General features: G+C 32.1%; 1 protein-coding gene across 1 annotated transcript in view; it reads left to right on the forward strand.

Annotated features, from left to right (window-relative positions):
• Positions 1 to 14,152: 14,152 nt before the first annotated feature.
• Positions 14,153 to 20,085, forward strand: part of LOC139522360 (uncharacterized) — a gene marked incomplete in the record, with an annotated part of 13,829 nt that continues 7,896 nt past the window's right edge. Inside the window, 2 exon segments of the mRNA XM_071315890.1 lie at positions 14,153 to 14,394; positions 14,939 to 15,097. Of these exon segments, the coding sequence (XP_071171991.1) occupies positions 14,160 to 14,394; positions 14,939 to 15,097 (394 nt within the window).

Raw genomic sequence — 20,085 nt, forward strand, 5'->3', positions numbered from 1 at the left:
AAGAAGAATGAACGAGATAATAAGCCGAAGTCCAGTGCTTGTACGACACCTTATATTACCAGTACGTTGGAATGTCCTGCGAGTCAGGCTTTTAAGTCCAGTTTTTGTGATTACATGGAGGAATATAAACCCTTTATGTCTGATGGGTTTATTTCTATTGTTGATGATACCACTCTTCAGCCTACTAAGATTTTACGGGACACTGGAGCTTCTCAGTCTTTATTGTTAGAAGGTGTGTTGCCTTTGTCCGAGAAGACTTCTGTTGGTGCCTCCGTTTTGTTACAAGGGGTAGAGTTGGGTTGTATAGATGTTCCTCTTCATCGTATTTATCTGAAGTCAGATTTGATAACTGGACCAGTTATTGTAGGTGTTCGTCCTAATCTCCCTGTTGAGGGTGTTACATTATTGCTAGGAAATGATCTAGCTAGGAACAAAGTGGTTGCAGAACCAATTGTTACCAGTGAACCGGTGGTGGATGTTAAATCACCTGAAGATGATGCTGAATTGTATCCAGCTTGTGTTGTTACTGGGGCGATGGCTAAAAAACAACAAGATGAGGATTTGCAAGAAAACCAGTTTGATTACATGGACCTTTCTGACACTTTCCTAACAGACATTGAAGGTCATGGTAGCACAGAAAAGGCCATAATAAGACCAACTTATGTTAACAAGAATGTAATTATGCCATGGCCAGACGTAAACAGCCATTCATTAAACAGAAAGAACTTTTTGGAAGAACAAAATAAAGACCCTGAGGTTTCTTCAGCTCTGCAAGAGGGCTCAACCACAGGAGGAAGCAGACAAAGTGGCTGAATGCTATTTCCATCAGGACGGCATTTTAATGAGGAGGTGGAGGCCTCCTGATGCTACCCCAGAGGAGGAATGGAGAGTGGTATACCAAGTGGTGGTGCCTAAAGTTTATAGACAAGAAATTATTGGTCTTGCCCATGACACCCCCTTGGCTGGACACTTAGATATAAGGAAGACTTGCCTTAAGATATTGCAGCATTTCTACTGGCCCAGACTTCGAAATGATGTCGCAGAATACTGCAAATCATGCCATATATGCCAGGTTGTTGGTAAGCCTAACCAGAAAATACCATCAGCACCACTTCTGCCTATTCCAGCCTTTGATGAACCTTTCAGCAGAGTTCTAATTGACTGCGTTGGACCTTTACCAAAGACCAAAACTGGAAATGCGTATTTATTGACAATCATGTGTACATCTACTCGCTTTCCTGAGGCTATTCCGCTAAGAAATATCAAGACACCTACTATTGTCAAAGCACTTATCAAATTTTTCACATTAGTAGGACTTCCTAAGTCTATACAGTCCGACCAGGGATCAAATTTCATGTCAGGTTTATTTCAGCAAGTCGTGTACCAGTTAGGAATTGCTCAGTATAGATCAAGTGCGTACCATCCAGAATCTCAAGGTGCCTTAGAACGTTTTCATCAAACATTGAAGAACATGATAAGAACTTTGTGTCTTCAATTTGACAGAGACTGGGATGATGGAGTTCACTTTCTACGTTTTGCAGTCCGAGAGGCTGTTCAAGAATCCTTTGGTTTTAGTCCCTTTGAGTTGGTAGTTGGCCATACTTTAAGGGGACCGTTAAAATTGATTAAGGAAAAGTGGCTAACTGAACATACTGACCTGAATCTTTTAGACTATGTATCTAGATTTAAAGAAAAATTGTATACTGCTTGTCAAATTGCTCAGAAAAACTTAAAAAATGTACAGAACAAGATGAAAATATGGTATGATAAAGATGCCAGGAACAGAGTTTTTGAGCCTGGTGATAGGGAACTTGTATTTTTGCCAGTTCCTGGACATCCTTTACAGGCTTAATATTGTGGTCCTTATACAATAGAGAGTAAAATCAATGATTTGAATTATATTGTGAAAACTCCAGGTCGGCGTAAACAAAACAGAGTGTGTCATATTAATATGTTAAAACCATATTTTGAGCGTACTAATGAATGTGAGAGTAAACCAGTTGCCACTTTAGGCATGGTTAAAAGTGAGAACAATCATGACAAACCAGATGTAATTGAACCACCTTTTAGTTCTAAAACTATCGAAGAGACAGTTAGATTGAAAAATTCAGAAATTTTGTCAAATTTAGACTCAAAACTTGCACATCTGTCTTTTGATCGTAGAGAAGAAATAAAAACTTTGGTATTTTCTTTTAAAAATCTTTTTCCAGATGTGCCAAACAAAACCACTGCTGTTTGTCATGATGTTGATGTAGGAGATGCTTCTCCAATTAAGCAACATCCTTATCGGCTCAATCCACTCAAACTTGAAGCTATGAGAAAAGAAATTAAATATATGCTTGACAATGATATTATTGAGCCGAGTAACAGTGAATGGAGCTCTCCTTGTCTCCTTGTGCCAAAACCAGATAAAACCTTTCGTTTCGTGACTGATTTCAGAAAAGTAAATTCAGTCTCAAAATCTGATTCCTATCCGATTCCAAGGATAGACGATTGTATTGACAACATTGGTCAAGCAAAATTTGTGAGCAAATTTGATTTGTTGAAAGGTTATTGGCAAGTTCCATTGACACATAGAGCTCGTGAAATATCAGCTTTTGTTACACCAGATGGCTTATTTCAATATACTGTAATGCCATTTGGCATGAAAAGTGCACCAGCTACATTTCAAAGAATGATCAATAATGTTATAAAAGATTTAAACTGTTGTTATGCTTATATTGATGATCTAATTGTATGTAGTGATAGCTGAGAACAGCATTTAACACATTTGTATGATACTTTTGATAGATTGTCACAATCAAATTTGACTGTTAATCTTGGTAAAAGTGAATTTTGTCAGGCCACTGTTGATTATTTAGGGCATACAGTTGGCCAAGGTCAAGTGAAACCTATTATTGCTAAAGTGGAAGCTATTTCCAAATTTCCTCCTCCTATAAATAGAAAACAACTTATGAGATATTTAGGCATGATTGGATTTTACAGAAAATTTTGTTCAAATTTTGCTACTGTGGTTCAACCACTGACTCATCTTTTACGAAAAGATTCTAAATTTATCTGGAGTGAATATTGTCAAAACGCTTTTGAAAATAGCAAATCACTTTTAATTAATAGTCCGGTTCTGATTACTCCAGACTTTCAAAAACAATTTAAACTTGCTGTTGATGCAAGCGATGTAGGAATTGGAGCTGTTTTATACCAAGAGACAGATGATAATGTTGAGAAACCTATATCATATTTTTCCAAGAAATTAGATAAACATCAGAAAAATTATTCAACTATTGAAAAAGAGTGTTTTGCAATGTTGTCAGCACTTCAACATTTTGATGTATATTTGAATCCCACTGTATATCCTGTTCTTGTTTGTACTGATCATAATCCTCTCACCTTCATACATAAAATGAGAAACAAGAATCAGAGGTTGACTAGGTGGAGTTTATTGTTACAGGAATATGATGTAATTGTAAAACATATTAAGGATAAAGATAATGTAATAGCAGATGCTTTATCTAGAGCTTATTAAAACACTTTGTATATACTATGTATTTTTGATCATTTTATTCATGATAAGTTTTTGTTACACTAAAACTTCTTTTAAGGGGGGAGGTGTTATGATATTGTAATTATTGTATTTATTTATGTTGGCCTGATTTGTATTGTGTGGCCTGATAGTTGTTTACAGAATAATTTTAGAATTCTCTGGAACAATTACAGAATGATTGGAACTTTCCAGAATGATCCTAATAAACGATGCGTTATATAAACTTCTACATTTTACTAGAAACTTCCATTGTAATTTTCTAGGATGTTCCAGTATAGATTGTTCTAGAATTTTCCTTGACAATTATATATATACAGACACTAAAGTTAAACTCTCATTCTTGGATTTGGACTTAGACATCGATAGACATTAATATTCATAGCATTTGGATTGACATTTTTATTCTGCAAACAACATCATACTGGATTGTGACCGTAATATTCAGATTGGATTCCGAAAGATATCCGGATACAGACAAATATAAAAGATTGGATTTTGACAGTTAAGTTGACAGTAATATTTGTGTAATACTTCTTGCAAACTTTTGTATAATAAATATTGTTAAATTTTATTATTGATTTGTTTGTGTCTTTTGTTGGCTACAATTTAAAGGCGATTTCTGGCCGTAACAATGTAACCAACCATACTTTGTTAAGAGAAAAATAGAGATGGCAAACCATTGCTCAGTGGAAAGATATGTACTTTATAAACTCCAGCGATATACTTAATTAATTTTATAAGTTAACTGTTTTGCTATTCTCGGTTGAAATTTGAACGTAGATTATATATTTGTAAATGTCTAAATAGTTACAGAGAAAACAATCAGTTTTTAAAAGCGTGTTTATTCATTAAATGTATTGATAAAAAGGTGGACCCCTTCTAATACCTGCATTTGGTCATACTTGTTAACAATTTCTTAATGTTTCGTTTATCAGTTTATCTTACATGTATGATTTTGTATTTCATTTTAAATACGCATGCATATTCACGTCACTTTGGCGGATAGTTTAACAATGTTATGCATATCACTTTCTTATGGTATTAAATTAAAGGAGAGGTTTTTAGCCAATTTAAATCGAAAACAGTACATTTATATTGTTCCTTATAAACTACGAGAAGATTTTTTTTTTTAATTCCACACATACAAAAGAAAAATCTGCGCCGATGTTACATTTCAATCCTTTTTACACCAAAATGCCTTCACTGAATTCATTTAAATTTCGTGGTGATCATGATAGTATATTGCATTCTTCGTCTTCATTCACGTGCACAAATGATACGATTATTATTTTTGTTTTTGTTTCTATATTTCGGGGAGAATTTGCTCCGTTTATGATACGTAAATTCTTAATGACCAAACGCTTAGCTACTGTGTAACTTTCTGTATCTTCGTTTTATGGCATGAAAACACTTAAAGAGGAATATGCAACCCATTATAACTTTTTGTAATTATTGTAATGGATCAGCATTATGAGATCATTATTATAAGTAACTACGACATTGAAAGAAATTAAAAGTGGTTACTTAATCATGTATAATAGCGGCACATGTATTTTATTTTATCCTTATATGTTTCATAATGCGGTACATTATGTACACGATAATTATGTTACTGCAGTATAATATTTCGACACAACAATTTGAAATTCACAAAACATTTATTTAACTCTTTTGACCAAAGATTTGTAAACTATACATTGTCAAATCCTTGTTTTTACGTTCGTAGTAACATAGTACATTCCATAGTCAGTCACTTGTGTCAATTCACGTGCAAACTACAAATGTTGTTGTATTTGAATGTTTCGGCCAAAAAAAAATGAGACGTTACAAGTTGTTTGTTTGTGATACGCCAGGATGTTATCAATTAACTATCAAACGCTAAAGTTGACTGCATTTCAGTGTATACTTTATAGAAATTAAACAACATAGGTTATAATTTGATAGGTTTAACCAATTCACTCGTAATTAGTGAAGCGTTAAAATATGTATCTAAACTTAGTTCTTAGCACATACTTACAACTTCTCGTCCAATCAAATTGCTTGAACTTGCCTTCTAAATTTCATAGTCCATACTTATGCCGTGTACTAAGTAACTATGTATGAATGACCACAAGGGTAAGATTTCATTGTATCGTAATCAAGATACTAAAAACATCCCAAATGGAAAACAAAAGTTTGTAGTTAGTTTTAATATTCATTTCTATATATTCTGCTATTAAAATCTTTGGTTTTAAAACCATTTTTGACAAGTTTCTATCAATTAAATAAGGAATAACAAATATTGGCCTTATTATCTAAACTCGAGTATAACATTGTGGTATCTTATAATGTGGTAATTTGTTATCCATGCAATTAACGGTACATTATACACAAACAAGGATGTACATGTACTATAATACCTTGTGACAGGAAATTAAGGCAACTTGATGAAGATTTTTTCTTAAGAAACTTGACTCATTCCATCATGAATTGAAAAAAAAATCTGATAATTTCTGAAGGGAATTCAAACCCCTCGCTCTAAATTGCCATAGTACATACCTTTGCATAGACTAACAAATACGTATTATAATGATTTTTCTTATGTGTTAAAGGAGGTAATATCAAACGGGGAAGTTCGTTTTAATCTCCACGGTGCATAATTCACATAAACTTATCTATGGTTCATGGTTTGTAATTAAGTACGATTTTTGTCTACACAAGACTCGGCAATGCCGCTCAACTAAAGTCTTTAAATAATACCTCTTGTTCATGTTTTCATTTCAACGTTTATATTCTGAATTTTGCTTTTATATTAGTTTATAAACCCGAGTTCCTTTTTTCCCCGTAGCTTAATCTGAATATTTATAAAATTTAATTTAGTGACCAAACCGAATTATCTTCGAAATTAACGTAAATTTCAATTTTGTATGAATGAAGTATTCATTTTGAAAGAAATTGTGAAATTTTTAAAACGGTTTGAGTATCTGACAATTGTAATTTCAAGATATCTGATTTTTTTTCTAAATCAATATGTCATTTTAAAGAATATTGTGCAATAATTAGTATTTTACCGTTTTTGTTCTATTATATTTTACGAAAATAATTGTTCAACCTGCTTATAGGGTATCTGGTTTATGTTTTGAGTCATTGTAAATTCCGCTCTGAAATCATGAACATTGAACAAAAATATCTTGATACTTGGCATGCGTCGTATTGTCTAGTAAGGAAACATATACATATGAGGAAACATGATTAGACATTGGACTAATCTAATATGAAGGAAAAGTAAAAAATAATGTATGCTGCGCTTACTTTAATAATTTAAAGATTATATGAATATTGTTTACTGCGCCTATTTAAATATTTTAACGATTATATGAAATTATCGAATAAATTATCTTTATTGATTCTTTTTTTGAAAAGCCATCGAATCTTCCCATTCAAAATTCATTAGATTTCTGTGTGCAAATGTCAGTTTACGTATCAATATCTTTATATATGTACATATTTGTAGTCATTGATATATTGTCATGTTTCATGATATCAATAATAAGTTGATATCAATATCACTAGAAATATGTAGGCATAACAAGTCTATTAGTAATATATATATATATATATATATATGTGTGTGTGTGTATATTGAATGAATGAAAAAAAACAATAGTCATTAATAAATATTTAATTTGATATCTAACATAACAGCTTTATACGTTTCCTTTGGCACTTATATTATTACTGAGTTATAATTTTCTTAATAAGTAACATATTTTAGAAAGATGCGAATAAAAGCTAAAGAAAAGGAATTGCTTGTACTGATTGTCTTTTGTAATTGTCTCGTTAAAGGTAAGAATTGATAACATCATTATGTTTCCACTAGCTTAATTCATAACGGACAGAATAAATTCAACAAAACATTATGTGAAACTTTTCTTGGTTCTGTTTCTTTGAAACAATATGTATTGCAGGGACAGGAGTTTTTTTGTAATTTATTGAACAGCAATATACTTCTGTTGCCTGTATTCACGCTTCAGACATATGTTCAAAATACATGATATATCTGACATACCTTTTTTCCAAAATTAGCATTTGATTGTTATTTGCTATTACCTTAGACAATGTTGATTTCATTTCCTTCAAATTTGAAATGAGATTCTTCGTCTTTGAAATGTATGGCTCCAAACCCTTAGCGAGGAATAACTAAAACAATGCTTCATTTGCTATAAAAAGGAATTGTAGATTTGGTTTGTTGTTCCTGGTGCGCGCTAATTGTTACATGCTTTCATTTGGAATTTGACAATTTTATCATCAATGAGATTTACTTAAGATACAAATGTAGCAGGAACAAATTAAAGGCAAATTATGATAATAACATTAACGGTACCAATTTTTCTGCACCAAATGCGCATTTCGACAAATAATGTCTCTTCAGTGATGCTCGTGCCCAAAATATGTAAAATCCAAAGCTTATATAAAAGATGTAGAGCTGTAATCCAAAAGTTCAAAAAAAGTATAGCCAAATCCGTGAAAGGAATCAGAGCTTTGCACGAGGGAGATACATAGTTAGATTGCACCATCAATTATTGTAGGAAAATTCAGAACTTTTGTACTTCGAAGTGGACCGATAAGACATATTCGAAAGGCAGCCATTTTAATTTTCAAGGAATACACTATTACGGGAAAACATATTATATACTAAAAAACTCTTGTTTTTAACTTTTATTTTAAATGTACTAATACGCAGTTATACATGGTTCTTCACTAAACAATTCAGAATTAGTCCGGATATTTTATGATAAAAAAACATGTTTCTGATGTCGCACCTAGTCAAAGCAATGTATTGCTTGTCCACAAAAAAAAAAGATTTCGGGATTTCTTTAAAAATTAAATCAAATCTACACCTTAGCAATATAAACAGACGAACTTGTCACGACACATGTTTCTGAAAAAGTACTACACCTAAAATGAACAAAAAAAGTGAGAAACAAATCATGGTAACAAATGATAACCAAATCATATGATCTTTTTGTGATTTGACAATGATAAAATTTCACATGCAAATGAGCTAAGAAATCTCAACAACAAAATCACAAACAAATTGCTTCCAATTTATAAGCAAATCATAAAGAAATTGTTTTGAAATCATTAACAAATCAGAGGTAATTTCTTTCCTACTTTAAGCAAATCACAAACAAATTTGTTTCAAATTGCAAAGAAATTAGAAACAAATTGTTATCAAATCTTTAACAAATCAGAATGAAATCATATGCCTACCTCAAGTAAATCACAAACAAATTGTGTTCAAATTATGAAGAAATTATAAACAATTCGTTATCAAATCTTTAACAAATCAGAAGTAAATCATAGTCTTACATTAGGCAAATTAAAGGCAAATCGTCAATTAGTTGAAATCATCATCGATTCACAGATTACATCATTTACATCTGGATCAAAAAATTGGTTCTGCCCCTGAGACTCCCAAACTGTGCACTTGTCTTTATTTTACCGTAGCTTCTCCTCTGATTGTTAACGAATTATTATTTCGGGTTGTCATGAGGAAGCAATTGTTACCTCTGTGAAAAGTTTCTCTCACTTCTCCATAATTTGAATCTAACGAGATTTGACAACAACATGGGCAACCATTTTTACTAGAAGGATGTCGAATACTAGTAGGCGATGGGTTCAAATCTGTTACAGCCCTAGAGCTGGCCAGTCAACATCATGAAAAATTAAAATATAAAACTTGTGAGTGCATATTGTCTGCCGACTCGGGTAGCTACTCTTGAATTGCTTGTCTCGACCTATTCATATGTCTTTTACACATTTTTGTTTTGAAAATTTATCCAAACAGTACACAATAATAACGAGATTTTGAAATGCACATTTTCTGAATATAAAAGGTTAACACCTTTGACATGTTTGAATAGTTGAAGTCGTTGAACAATTGAATTCCTAAAACAATAAGTTTATGACTAAGATGCTTACCACTTTCATCTTTGATAGTATATCTTATACTTATGGAACGCCACAGCTGTCTTATGTGGAACTCTGATATTACTTTATGTTGTTTTGTCTTTACTTAATATGGTTTTGACATTACGTAATAATGTTTTACTACAGCTCAATATGGATTAGTCATTACTTTATGATATTTCGATATTACACGATATGGTTTCGTATTGACTTGATATAGTTTTTGTCATTTATTTTACTCAATATGGTTTTGTCATTACTCGATGTGGTTTCATCATTATTTAATATGGTTGTGTCATTAGTCAATGTGGTTTTACCATTACTTGATGTGTATGTGACTTAACGTAATGTAGTTGTTTCATTACATGATGTGGTTTTGTTATTTCGTAATGATGATTTGTCTATTCTTTATATGGTTTTAACATAACGTAATGATGTTTTAAAACTTGACGATTTTACGCTACTTGATGTGTTTGTTTCATTATTTGATGTGGTCTTGTCATTCTTTAATGTGATCCTGTCATTCTTTGATGTGGTTATCCCATTACTTGATGAGGTAAAACCACGTGACCAATTCAGAAAAAGCCTGTTAAATTTTTAGAAAGATTTCCATGTTGTATGTGCCTTGAATGATCTAATTAGTGTTCAAATTAAAGTTCGGGTTACTGTTTGAATTAAACGTTGAGTTAGTTTTTCGAATTCAAGTCATGCTTATAATTAAATTCTAGTTAGCATTGAGTTTCGAGTTGGACTTCGAGTTTTAGTCACATTTAAAGGCAGAGTTCTGGTAACAACTTTGAATTTGAGTCACTTCTTGAGGTAGAGTTTGGGTAAGATTCGAATTTAAGTCTCATTGAGATTAATGAAGATTTCGAGTTGAAATTCGGGCTATTTTATATGTCTTTTTTGAGTTCGTAATTAAATTTTCAATCGCGGAACAAGGGCTTTTGCTCGGGCTTCCGATAAGAAGGCTCCGGGATATGCGTACTAAATTAACAATGTTGCAGTATACAAGACGCAACATATGAGTTGAAATAAAGTTAAATGTGGTGTGATTGCCAATAAAACAACTATGCACCAGAGTTTAAATGCAGTGGGTGTAAGAAATCATATATAGGCAACCGTACAGCCTTCCACACTCCGTATAGTCAGCTACAAAAGGCCACCATGCACTATGTGAAAAAAAAATCTATTTTTTTACAGATTTCAATATGTCGTTTGTTGAAAGTGCTTTGGATAAGTATCACTAAAGTTAAAGTTCAAATTAAAGTTCGAGTGGTTGTTATTTAGTATGAAAAAGGGGAACGGCAAACAATAATAAAAAAAAAAATCCAAACCACTTGGTCCTGTCATTTGATCCGAAGTTCTCAAATAAAAGCAGTATTATAATAAATTAATAAATAGTCCACGGAACGCTGTGTCTCGCCTGATATTGCTGCTTTTAGTGTAAAAGCGTAATGTTGATCGGCTGTACATTCATCGGTCAAAAAAAAATAAAAAGTGTTTTTTCTGTAGATGCTTTTTCTTCATATTGAGGAAAAACTCCTGTACAAGTTTTAAAACACTTCATGGAGGTAATAAATCTATCTTGTCAAAACAGTTTAATTCGGTTTTATTTAACTAAAACAAAAAAGTATGGTTTTCAACAATGAGCAAAATCCAAACTCCAGAATAAGCTATAAAAGGTCCCGAAATGACGCCACTTTCGACGATGTTGTTGTGTCTCACTGCCGCTACATTGATGTCAAAGGTTCGACACAAATCAAAAGACTAATACTTTTTTGTTAACAAATGAGACACTTCAAATCAACTCACACTTAAGTCACAGAAAAATCGGGGGAGGGGTCTCGGTCTAAGCGACAAAGCTTCAATACTATAAAATAAGAATTCTCCGATTTTTTGTTAGCGTTAATGATCATTTGAACATATATACGAATATCAATCTTTTACTTTTAATCAATTGAATTCCCTATCTACCTGGAATATCTGTTTCACATGTGACGACGAACATGTTCCAGTTGTCGTTACCATAATACCTTCATCTTTTACTGGAATGTGAACTTCCAAATAAAACCAAATCACCCGGTTTGTAATTTCGCGAAAAACACGACGGGTGCCATACGTTGAACAGAATCTCCTTACCTTTCTGGGGAACCCAATATCACCCCAATGGATTTAAATTACCCAGTCATACCGTTCTATTGAGTCAGCCAATTGAAACTGTTTTTTAAGTCACCGCAACTTTACCGCAACTGAAAGTTGGGGGCATAGTGTTTAATCTCTGTCCGTCCATCGGTCTTTCCGTCCCATTATGGATATATAGTTATTCCGCAGAACTCCTCCAACACTTTGAATCCGAAGAAGTTTTCCCTTTACTGTCTGTTTATACATATATTGAAGGTGTGCTGCATGTGGTTAGGGTTTAATTGTTATTAATATGTGCTCTTTTGGGAGAAAGTTGAACTTTGTCATTTTTGGAAAATTTACTTGCATAAGTAGGGCGTTTCCAGATTACCTCTCCTACAGTTTGAATGCTAGGAATTTATCACTCTGTTAGCTGTTTGTACATGTATCGAAGGTGTGCAGTGGTCAGGTTTTTTTTATATTATTTTTCCTCTTTTGGGGTATACACGGTTAAATGAGTGGAGTGCGGGGGCATCACTTTGTCTAGTTTACATTTTTTTCTCGTGTTGTGCTGTTACACTACTGCTACAGTCCGACGTTCGCTCACATACATGTTAAACTCCGCCCGTGCACTTTCTTTATGTACCTGCCCTTAGTCAGGAGCATGAAGTTCAATTGTTATCGTTGTACAGATATGTGTAAAAAAAAAAATTTGGAAAATAGACAATTAGTTTTTTCGTTTGGTTTTTGTTCACATGGTGCATGTTGGCCTTTTGAAGCTGACTATACGGAGTGTTGAAGGCTGTACGGTTGACTATTTATGATTTCTTAAATAGCTCGATTTTCAACTCAAAATCTTAATTAATTTAAATGAGACTTAAATTCGAATCTTACTCAAACTCTACCTCAAGAAGTGACTCAAATTCAAAGTTGTAACTAGAACTCTGCCTTTAAATGTGACTCAAACTCGAAGTCCAACTCGAAACTCAATGCCAACTAGAACTTTAATTCTAAGCATGAATTGAATTCGAAAACTAACTCAAAGTTTAACTCAAACATTAACCCGAACTTTTATTTGAACACTAATTAGATGGATGGACACACGCATTCTAGGCACATGCATACAACATGAAAATCTATCTAAAAATAGAACCGGTTTTTCCTAATTGGTCACATGGTTTTACCTCCTCAAGTAATGGGATAACCGCATCAAAAAATGACAGGACCACATCAAAGAATGACAAGACGACCACATCAAATGATGAAACAAACACATCAAGTAGTGTAAAATCATCCAATTTTGAAACATCTCTACCATGTCTACGTAATGTTAAAACCATATAAAGAATAGACAAATCATCATTACGAAAAAACAAACACATCATGTAATGAAACAACTACATTGCGTTAAGTCACATACACATCAAGTAATGATAAAACCACATTGACTAATGACACAACCATATTAGATAATGATGAAACCACATCGAGTAATGACAAAACCATATTGAGTAATGACAAAACTATATCATGTCAATGCGAAACCATATCGTGTAATATCGAAATATCATAAAGTAGTGACTATTCCATATTGAGTTATATTAAAACAGCATTACGTAATGTCAAAACCATATTAAGAAAAGACAAAATATCACCATGATAGCTAACAAAGTTAACAAATCAGTTTCAAATCATTTCCTATGATATTCCAAGTAAACAAATCATAACGAAATCACAATTTTAGCGAACAAAGTAAACAAATCTTTTTAAAATCATTTCATACGATATTCTAAGTAAACAAATCATAAAGAAATCCCACAAAAACAGAAACAAATTGCGTAAAAATCATACAATTGAAAGAAATCATAAAGAAACTAGTTTCGGGGAGTTTGTCGAATTGTGATTTGTTTATAATTTCATTAATGCGTCGCAAGCAAATGGTCCTAACAAATTGCAGAATTACGATTTGAAAGAGATTTGAATACGATTTGAAAGCAATTTGTTCCTTTATTTTTCTGTTTGGGATACTAAGTCTTGAATAAAATTTCGAAAGCGTAACTTAAACATCTCTCTAATGAATTCGGAGTAATTTAAAAGATATATCACATCAAGGTAGGGTATTTGTTAAACATACAAGTTGAGAGAAGGTTGTACTGACCCCCTATATATGCGATATAACTTCATAATATTCATCAGGTACATGTCTACAAAGCCAAGCATCAAGCTTAAAGATTATTTGAAAATGAACATAAAGGTAATTACAGTCGGGGTTATAACGGAATGAGGACAAATGAGAAAGACCTCACTGTTAAAACGACAGTAATATTTTTACATCTTTAAATTTAAACAAAAAGTTGAAACATGTTATATATTTAAATTGCTATGTTTTACTATAAAAACAAATGTACGTGAACTTTCTGTAAAGAAAATCCTTTATACTATAATAATATTCATAAATTTACTGCTTTGTATGTAGAATTATTGTCTTTCCATGCGTAATTTATTTTATTTTTTATAATTTACAGCCTTACCTTGTGACGGAATGCCTGACACAATTGAATACGATGGGAAATGTTACGAATTCAAAAATACTGAGAAGTCGTATGCTTCAGCTCAAGAATTCTGTAATGGGAAAGGTGGAATCCTTCTTGAAATTACAAATGATGGAATTGAAAACTTCGTATATGAAACTATTAGTAATTTAGGATGGAGCTGGAGCTACATGTATATAGGTTTCAACAAAACCACTGGCAAAAATCCATGGCTCAGACAAAACGGTGTGTATGAAAATATGGGAACGATTTTTTAGGTCATTTTGTTCTTAGATTAATTAACAAGAGGCGTGAAGTCATGTCCAATTATCAATAAACTTTTTAAACATTCTCACTGCAGTACAATCTGCTGTATATAGAAGCAAATATAAGAAAAGTTGTCAGCATTTTAAACTCGTGGATCCCCATTTTCTGTGCTTATTTGAATCAGTGTTTTATTTTAATTTTTAATCTTATTTTGTTATTTTGTTGTTTTTTTTCCATCGACATGTTCGGAAAGACCTTCAAATAGTTGAAAATATTTTTACTTTTTTAAGTTTCATATTTATTATTCTAATATATACCTTTATAAACCTTCTATCAATGTAAGATCATGTTAAGCAGCATTACAAAAGTATAATTAGAGAGAGCAACCTAATAAAACACGTCGAAATCTAACCTTATTTTTGTCTACAGTAATATAAGCATCAACACGGAAATATCAATATATAAAATTGTAAAAAACCATACCTTACGTATTTGTATTCTTGGTAAATATTATCATTCTTAGGTGACGAAATTACGTATGAAGATTGGTTAACAGGTCAGGAAATATGTTGGAAACCTATGGAGTATCTCTGTACGGCAAACTGCGTCCTTTACGATTTCTCATGGAAAGGATGGAGTGATACACATTGTGAGGAAGAATATCATTATGCTTGCGAATACGGTTAGTCAGACTTTTATACAAACAAAACAAACAACCATATACTTAATCACGGCGCCCAACCAGAGCAGAATATATAAAATTATCATATATATAAATTATATAAATTTCCAAGTTTGTGAGCTCCAAATCTAAATTTTGTTAAAGCACATAGTTTAAGAAATGGTAATTTTAAAAAGTACATGTATGGCTCAAAATCAAAGTTGGTTTGAATAATCGATAAGTTCTAGGTACTGTCAAACCTATAATCATGATAATGTTTTAAGAAATAGTTAAAAAAAAAACTACAATTTTCAGTTTAGATTAAATACAGATGGAGTATGAAATCTATGGCATGGTATTGGTTGCAAAAATTTTAATTTATTGAATTGGTATATTTCTTCATTTGAATGCAATATTTTTTTTTTTTGAATGGTATATTTTTCATTTAAATGCAATATTTTTTATTCAAATGGTATAATTTGTCATTCAAATGCAATGTTTTTTTTATTCAATTGGTATAATTCTTCATTTAAATGCGATATTTTTTATTTAAATGGTATAATTTGTCATTCAAATGCAATATTTTTTATTCAGTTGGTATAGTACTTTTTTTTATTTATATGCAATAATTGCATTGTGGGAAATTCTTTGACGTCTTAAGGTCAAATTTTCAACAACGTTTCTGATTGATCGGTAATTGTTTGGATTTCCCCCTTTCTTTCTAAACATGAGTGACAAAACAACCAATCAATTTACACTTGTGTTAAATAAAAGGAAAACCATTTGATATTTATTTATTTGTTGGGGTGGGGGACAGAAGTATTTCATATATATGAATGTGGTTGCCTGGTAAGAGCTGCAAAATAGGCACGATTAGCGACAGATTAAAATGAATAATAATGTCTCATCTTCCATTCCCCTTCCTTATCTATAAATTTAAACTGACCACTACGGAATAGCCCAATAGTGTTGAAAGTAGCGTTAAACACTAATCAATCAAAATCCCTTACCTAGAATGTCAAATAATCGTCTCTTAACTGTTATTGTCCGTGTAGTTCTTATATTTATCCAGCTTATCGTCCTACAGGGATGTCTATCTAAGACTGTCATACCATAAAACGTTAATAACATAGCTCACATTCTAATATATCTGAATTCATCAATTTATTTATGTTATTTAGACTAAACGACGCCATGTTTGTTTTGTGCCTCTGTCGTCTAAACAACCTATCAAAAAAGAAGAAGTGGAAAAGAGCCAGAAGATCTTCCCAATGCAAAAAAAAACAGAAATGGACTTCTTCTGGCTCACTACCGAAGAACAAAAAAAAAAAACGCGCCCCATTAATATGTTTTAAAAACGCCTTGCCCCTTCCCTTTTATCCCAAAAATTGGCATTGTTGAATATAAATGCATATATATAATCATCATTAAAATGCTATTGTATTTTTATAAGACATACTTTATTACATGATCTGGGACTAATGACATCTATCTATAAGTCCAATCATACAGTAAATTATTATGGTATGAATATGTTTCTTGTTTTAATAACCACATTTGATGCATGAGTCACCATTTATCAGGACAGGAATTGGGTTTACATAGAGAGAATAATGTGCAAAAAATGGATATTGGGCGGGACCAAACCTATATATAACATAATAAAGAAATGATGAAATATAAAGAATGCATCGATTGTTTTTTTGGTTGCCAAATGTCCAGTAACAAATATTTCTCGCATGTTTAGCACAAATATAATAGAGATCAAAGGATAAAGAATAGAGTGAAACGATGAAAACTAAAAGATATAGAATTATAGAAACTATCTTTAATCTTAACCCCCCCCCCCCCCAACCCCCTTACACACACACATTAACCATTACTGCAAATACTCGCATATATTACATCTCTATACAAATATCTTAATCTGACCCCCCTCTAAATCATTAGAGATTTGTATCAAATTATATTATATACTGTGTCACATAATAAACTTGTATATCCCCCTCCCCCTCCCAATGCAGAATTGAAAAGTAAATCGTTTATAAGTCTTGAAGAAAAATATGTTTTGAAATATGCCCTGCATACTTATTTATGATCATTTATACAAAGACATAGGTATATTAATTATTGAACTACTGTGGGGCTTGAAAAACAAATTCTATTTAAGGGATTCGGAGATGTGAACAGTAAAAAAAGCTCAGCAACGAATCCTAAATGTAAAATGATTTGCGGCATAGGACTATTGTTGTTATTAACTAGTTCAAATTTATCCCGAATTGTCTTTATTAAAGAATTAGTTCCGGAGTATCACAGCTGATGTCTCTTCTTGTGGGTCTTTGGTTCTGCTGTCGTAATTAGGTGATTTTTTTTCTACATGAAACAAAAAAGATGGGGCTTAGTCCAAATAAATATAACGTTCTGGAAGGCTTTTTACTCTTTTTTATGTTTGCCTTCCTGCAACGTCCCTGAGGATCAAGAAAAGAAAAAATGATATAGCATCAGAGAACGTCATGATTACATATATCTGGACTTAGAGGGGGGAGGCTTGCTATGCATTTGTTTTATTTCAATGTGTAGACTGTCGGGGAGTTTCTTCAGAAAGGGTTTTCATGGGAGGCGTTTTTGCCATGCACGCAGGCATCGTTTTCTATCCATGAACAGGTTGTGTGTCAACATAAGTATCAATACTTGTCACTCACATTTTTTGCTCGACCTCGCCATTATTGACATTAACAGTCATTGCAGGAACTCGCACGAACGCCAAATTTACTTAGAGGTGCGATATTTCGACGCGTTGTTTTAATTCTTGGTCACTCATGTTTAGAAAGAAAGGGGGAAATCCAAACAATTACCGACCAATCAGAAACGTTGTTGCAAATTTGAACTTAAGACGTCACAGAATTTCCCATAATGCAATTATTGCATATAAATAAAAAAAACTACTATACCAATTGAATAAAAAATATTGCATTTGAATAACAAATTATACCATTTAAATAAAAAATATTGTATTTGAATGACAAATTATACCATTAAAATAAAAAAAAGTCTATTTAAATGAAGAAATATACCAATTGAATAAACAAATATTGCATTTGAATGACAAATTATACCATTTGAATAAAAAATACTACGATTCAATGACAAATTATACCATTTAAATAAAAAATATTGCATTTACATGAAAAAATATACCATAAAAATTAAAAAAATATTGCATTTAATTATAGGTTTCATAACGAGTAAGAATACACCTTATCGCTATTCCCGGCTGACCCGTCCGCTTGAACTTTTGACGTCAACAACAATCACTTTTCCATTGTGGCGTCAGACATTTTGTTTTATGACGTCAAAATTTACGGGAACCTGTGTGATTTCCAGCAATGGCGGACAAATAGCGATAAGGTGTATTAGATATCGATTGATATCAACTCGAATTATTTAATTTCAATAATAATAAACGAGCCTATGGCGAGATTATTATTATTGAAATTAATAACGAGAGATGATATCAAGCGATATCTAATTCTCACAAGTTGTTAAACCTATTTCTCTTATGGCAAAAAGTTGTATGTGCGTGGCCTATTTGTTGCGAGTTGTGTTGTTACGGCCGTTTTTCTTTTGCAACGCGTACTGATCTTTCTCTTATGGTTGGGGCCTGTTATCTAATTTGTAACAAGTGTATTGACACGTTATTTCTACAATAATTAACAAATAACTCACTTGTTGCGCCTTGAAATCTTCTTTTTATCAAATTTTATTACATTCTGAAGCGGCACAGAAGCCAGAAAATGCCCGGTGTTTATGTATGACACCGGAAGCATACCTATGACGTCACGTAGTGTAGGGACCAAAAAAGATAACATCTTTTCGCGGAATTTTTTTTAATGAAGATTTTACACTGAAATTGTAATTGAAATTTAATTATGAACTTGTTTTGCATTAGAATAGAGATAACTGTATTGTATTTGAAGCTTTGCGGACGCCTATCGGTAGTTTTACTGTCGCATACAGAGGGAAATTGAAATTGGAAGTTGTGCCAGTTATAATGCCCTTTGCTCCGTTACATAACCGTACACGGGATCCTTCCTTTATTTCTTCGTCCATGATAAGATTTATATTAGATAATGCAGACGATAAAGCACTGAAACGAAAATCGCGAAAACCGGAAGTTAACAATCAGTTGTCAAGAAAAAAAGTAGTCCCGGCATGACCTTTCCAGTGAATAATGACCTGATCAACGGCCAATGAAAATATTAGAAATTTACGAGATAAGCCAATCAAATTAACGTAATTTTGATATCACTTTTTCATATCACACTCCGTATGGTGTGATACGAAAAATATCTATTCACGTGGGAGTTAGATAAAAGGCCCCAACCCATAAGAGAAATGAAGAAATATACCAATTGAATAAAAAATATTGCATTTAAATGACAAGTTATACCAATTGAATAAAAATATTGCAATTGAATGACAAATTGTACTAATTGAATAAAAATATTGCAATTAAATCACAAATTATACCATTTGAATAAACAATATTGCATTTAAATGAAAAAAATTATACCATTCAAATAAGAAAATATTGCATTTAAATGAAGAAATATACCAATTCAATAAAAAATATTGCATTTTAAATGAAGAAATATACCATTAAATAAAAAATATTGCATTTAAATGAAAAATATCAAATTTTTGCAACCAATACCATGCTATACAAATCTTGATTTTCCGAAAATTTAATCGCAATTTTTTTTCCACCTCCCTCCGATCGGCAAAATATCTCGTTTACACCTTTTTAAACTGAAATCTTAAATCATTTGTTGCTAATTTACCAATCTCTATCACATGTTTTTTGTTGATGAAATATCTTGTTTGCATCATTCTATTAGAACCCTGGTTGCCCTCTCAAATCCTGGATCATCACCTGATTTCAAGTGTTTCCGTAATCAGAACCACCTCTATACATGAGTTGGCTGAAACTTTTATGCATTACTATAAAT

This window comes from Mytilus edulis, chromosome 5 (genome assembly GCF_963676685.1).
Source record: "Mytilus edulis chromosome 5, xbMytEdul2.2, whole genome shotgun sequence".
In the NCBI taxonomy this organism is placed as follows: Eukaryota; Metazoa; Mollusca; class Bivalvia; order Mytilida; family Mytilidae; genus Mytilus; species Mytilus edulis.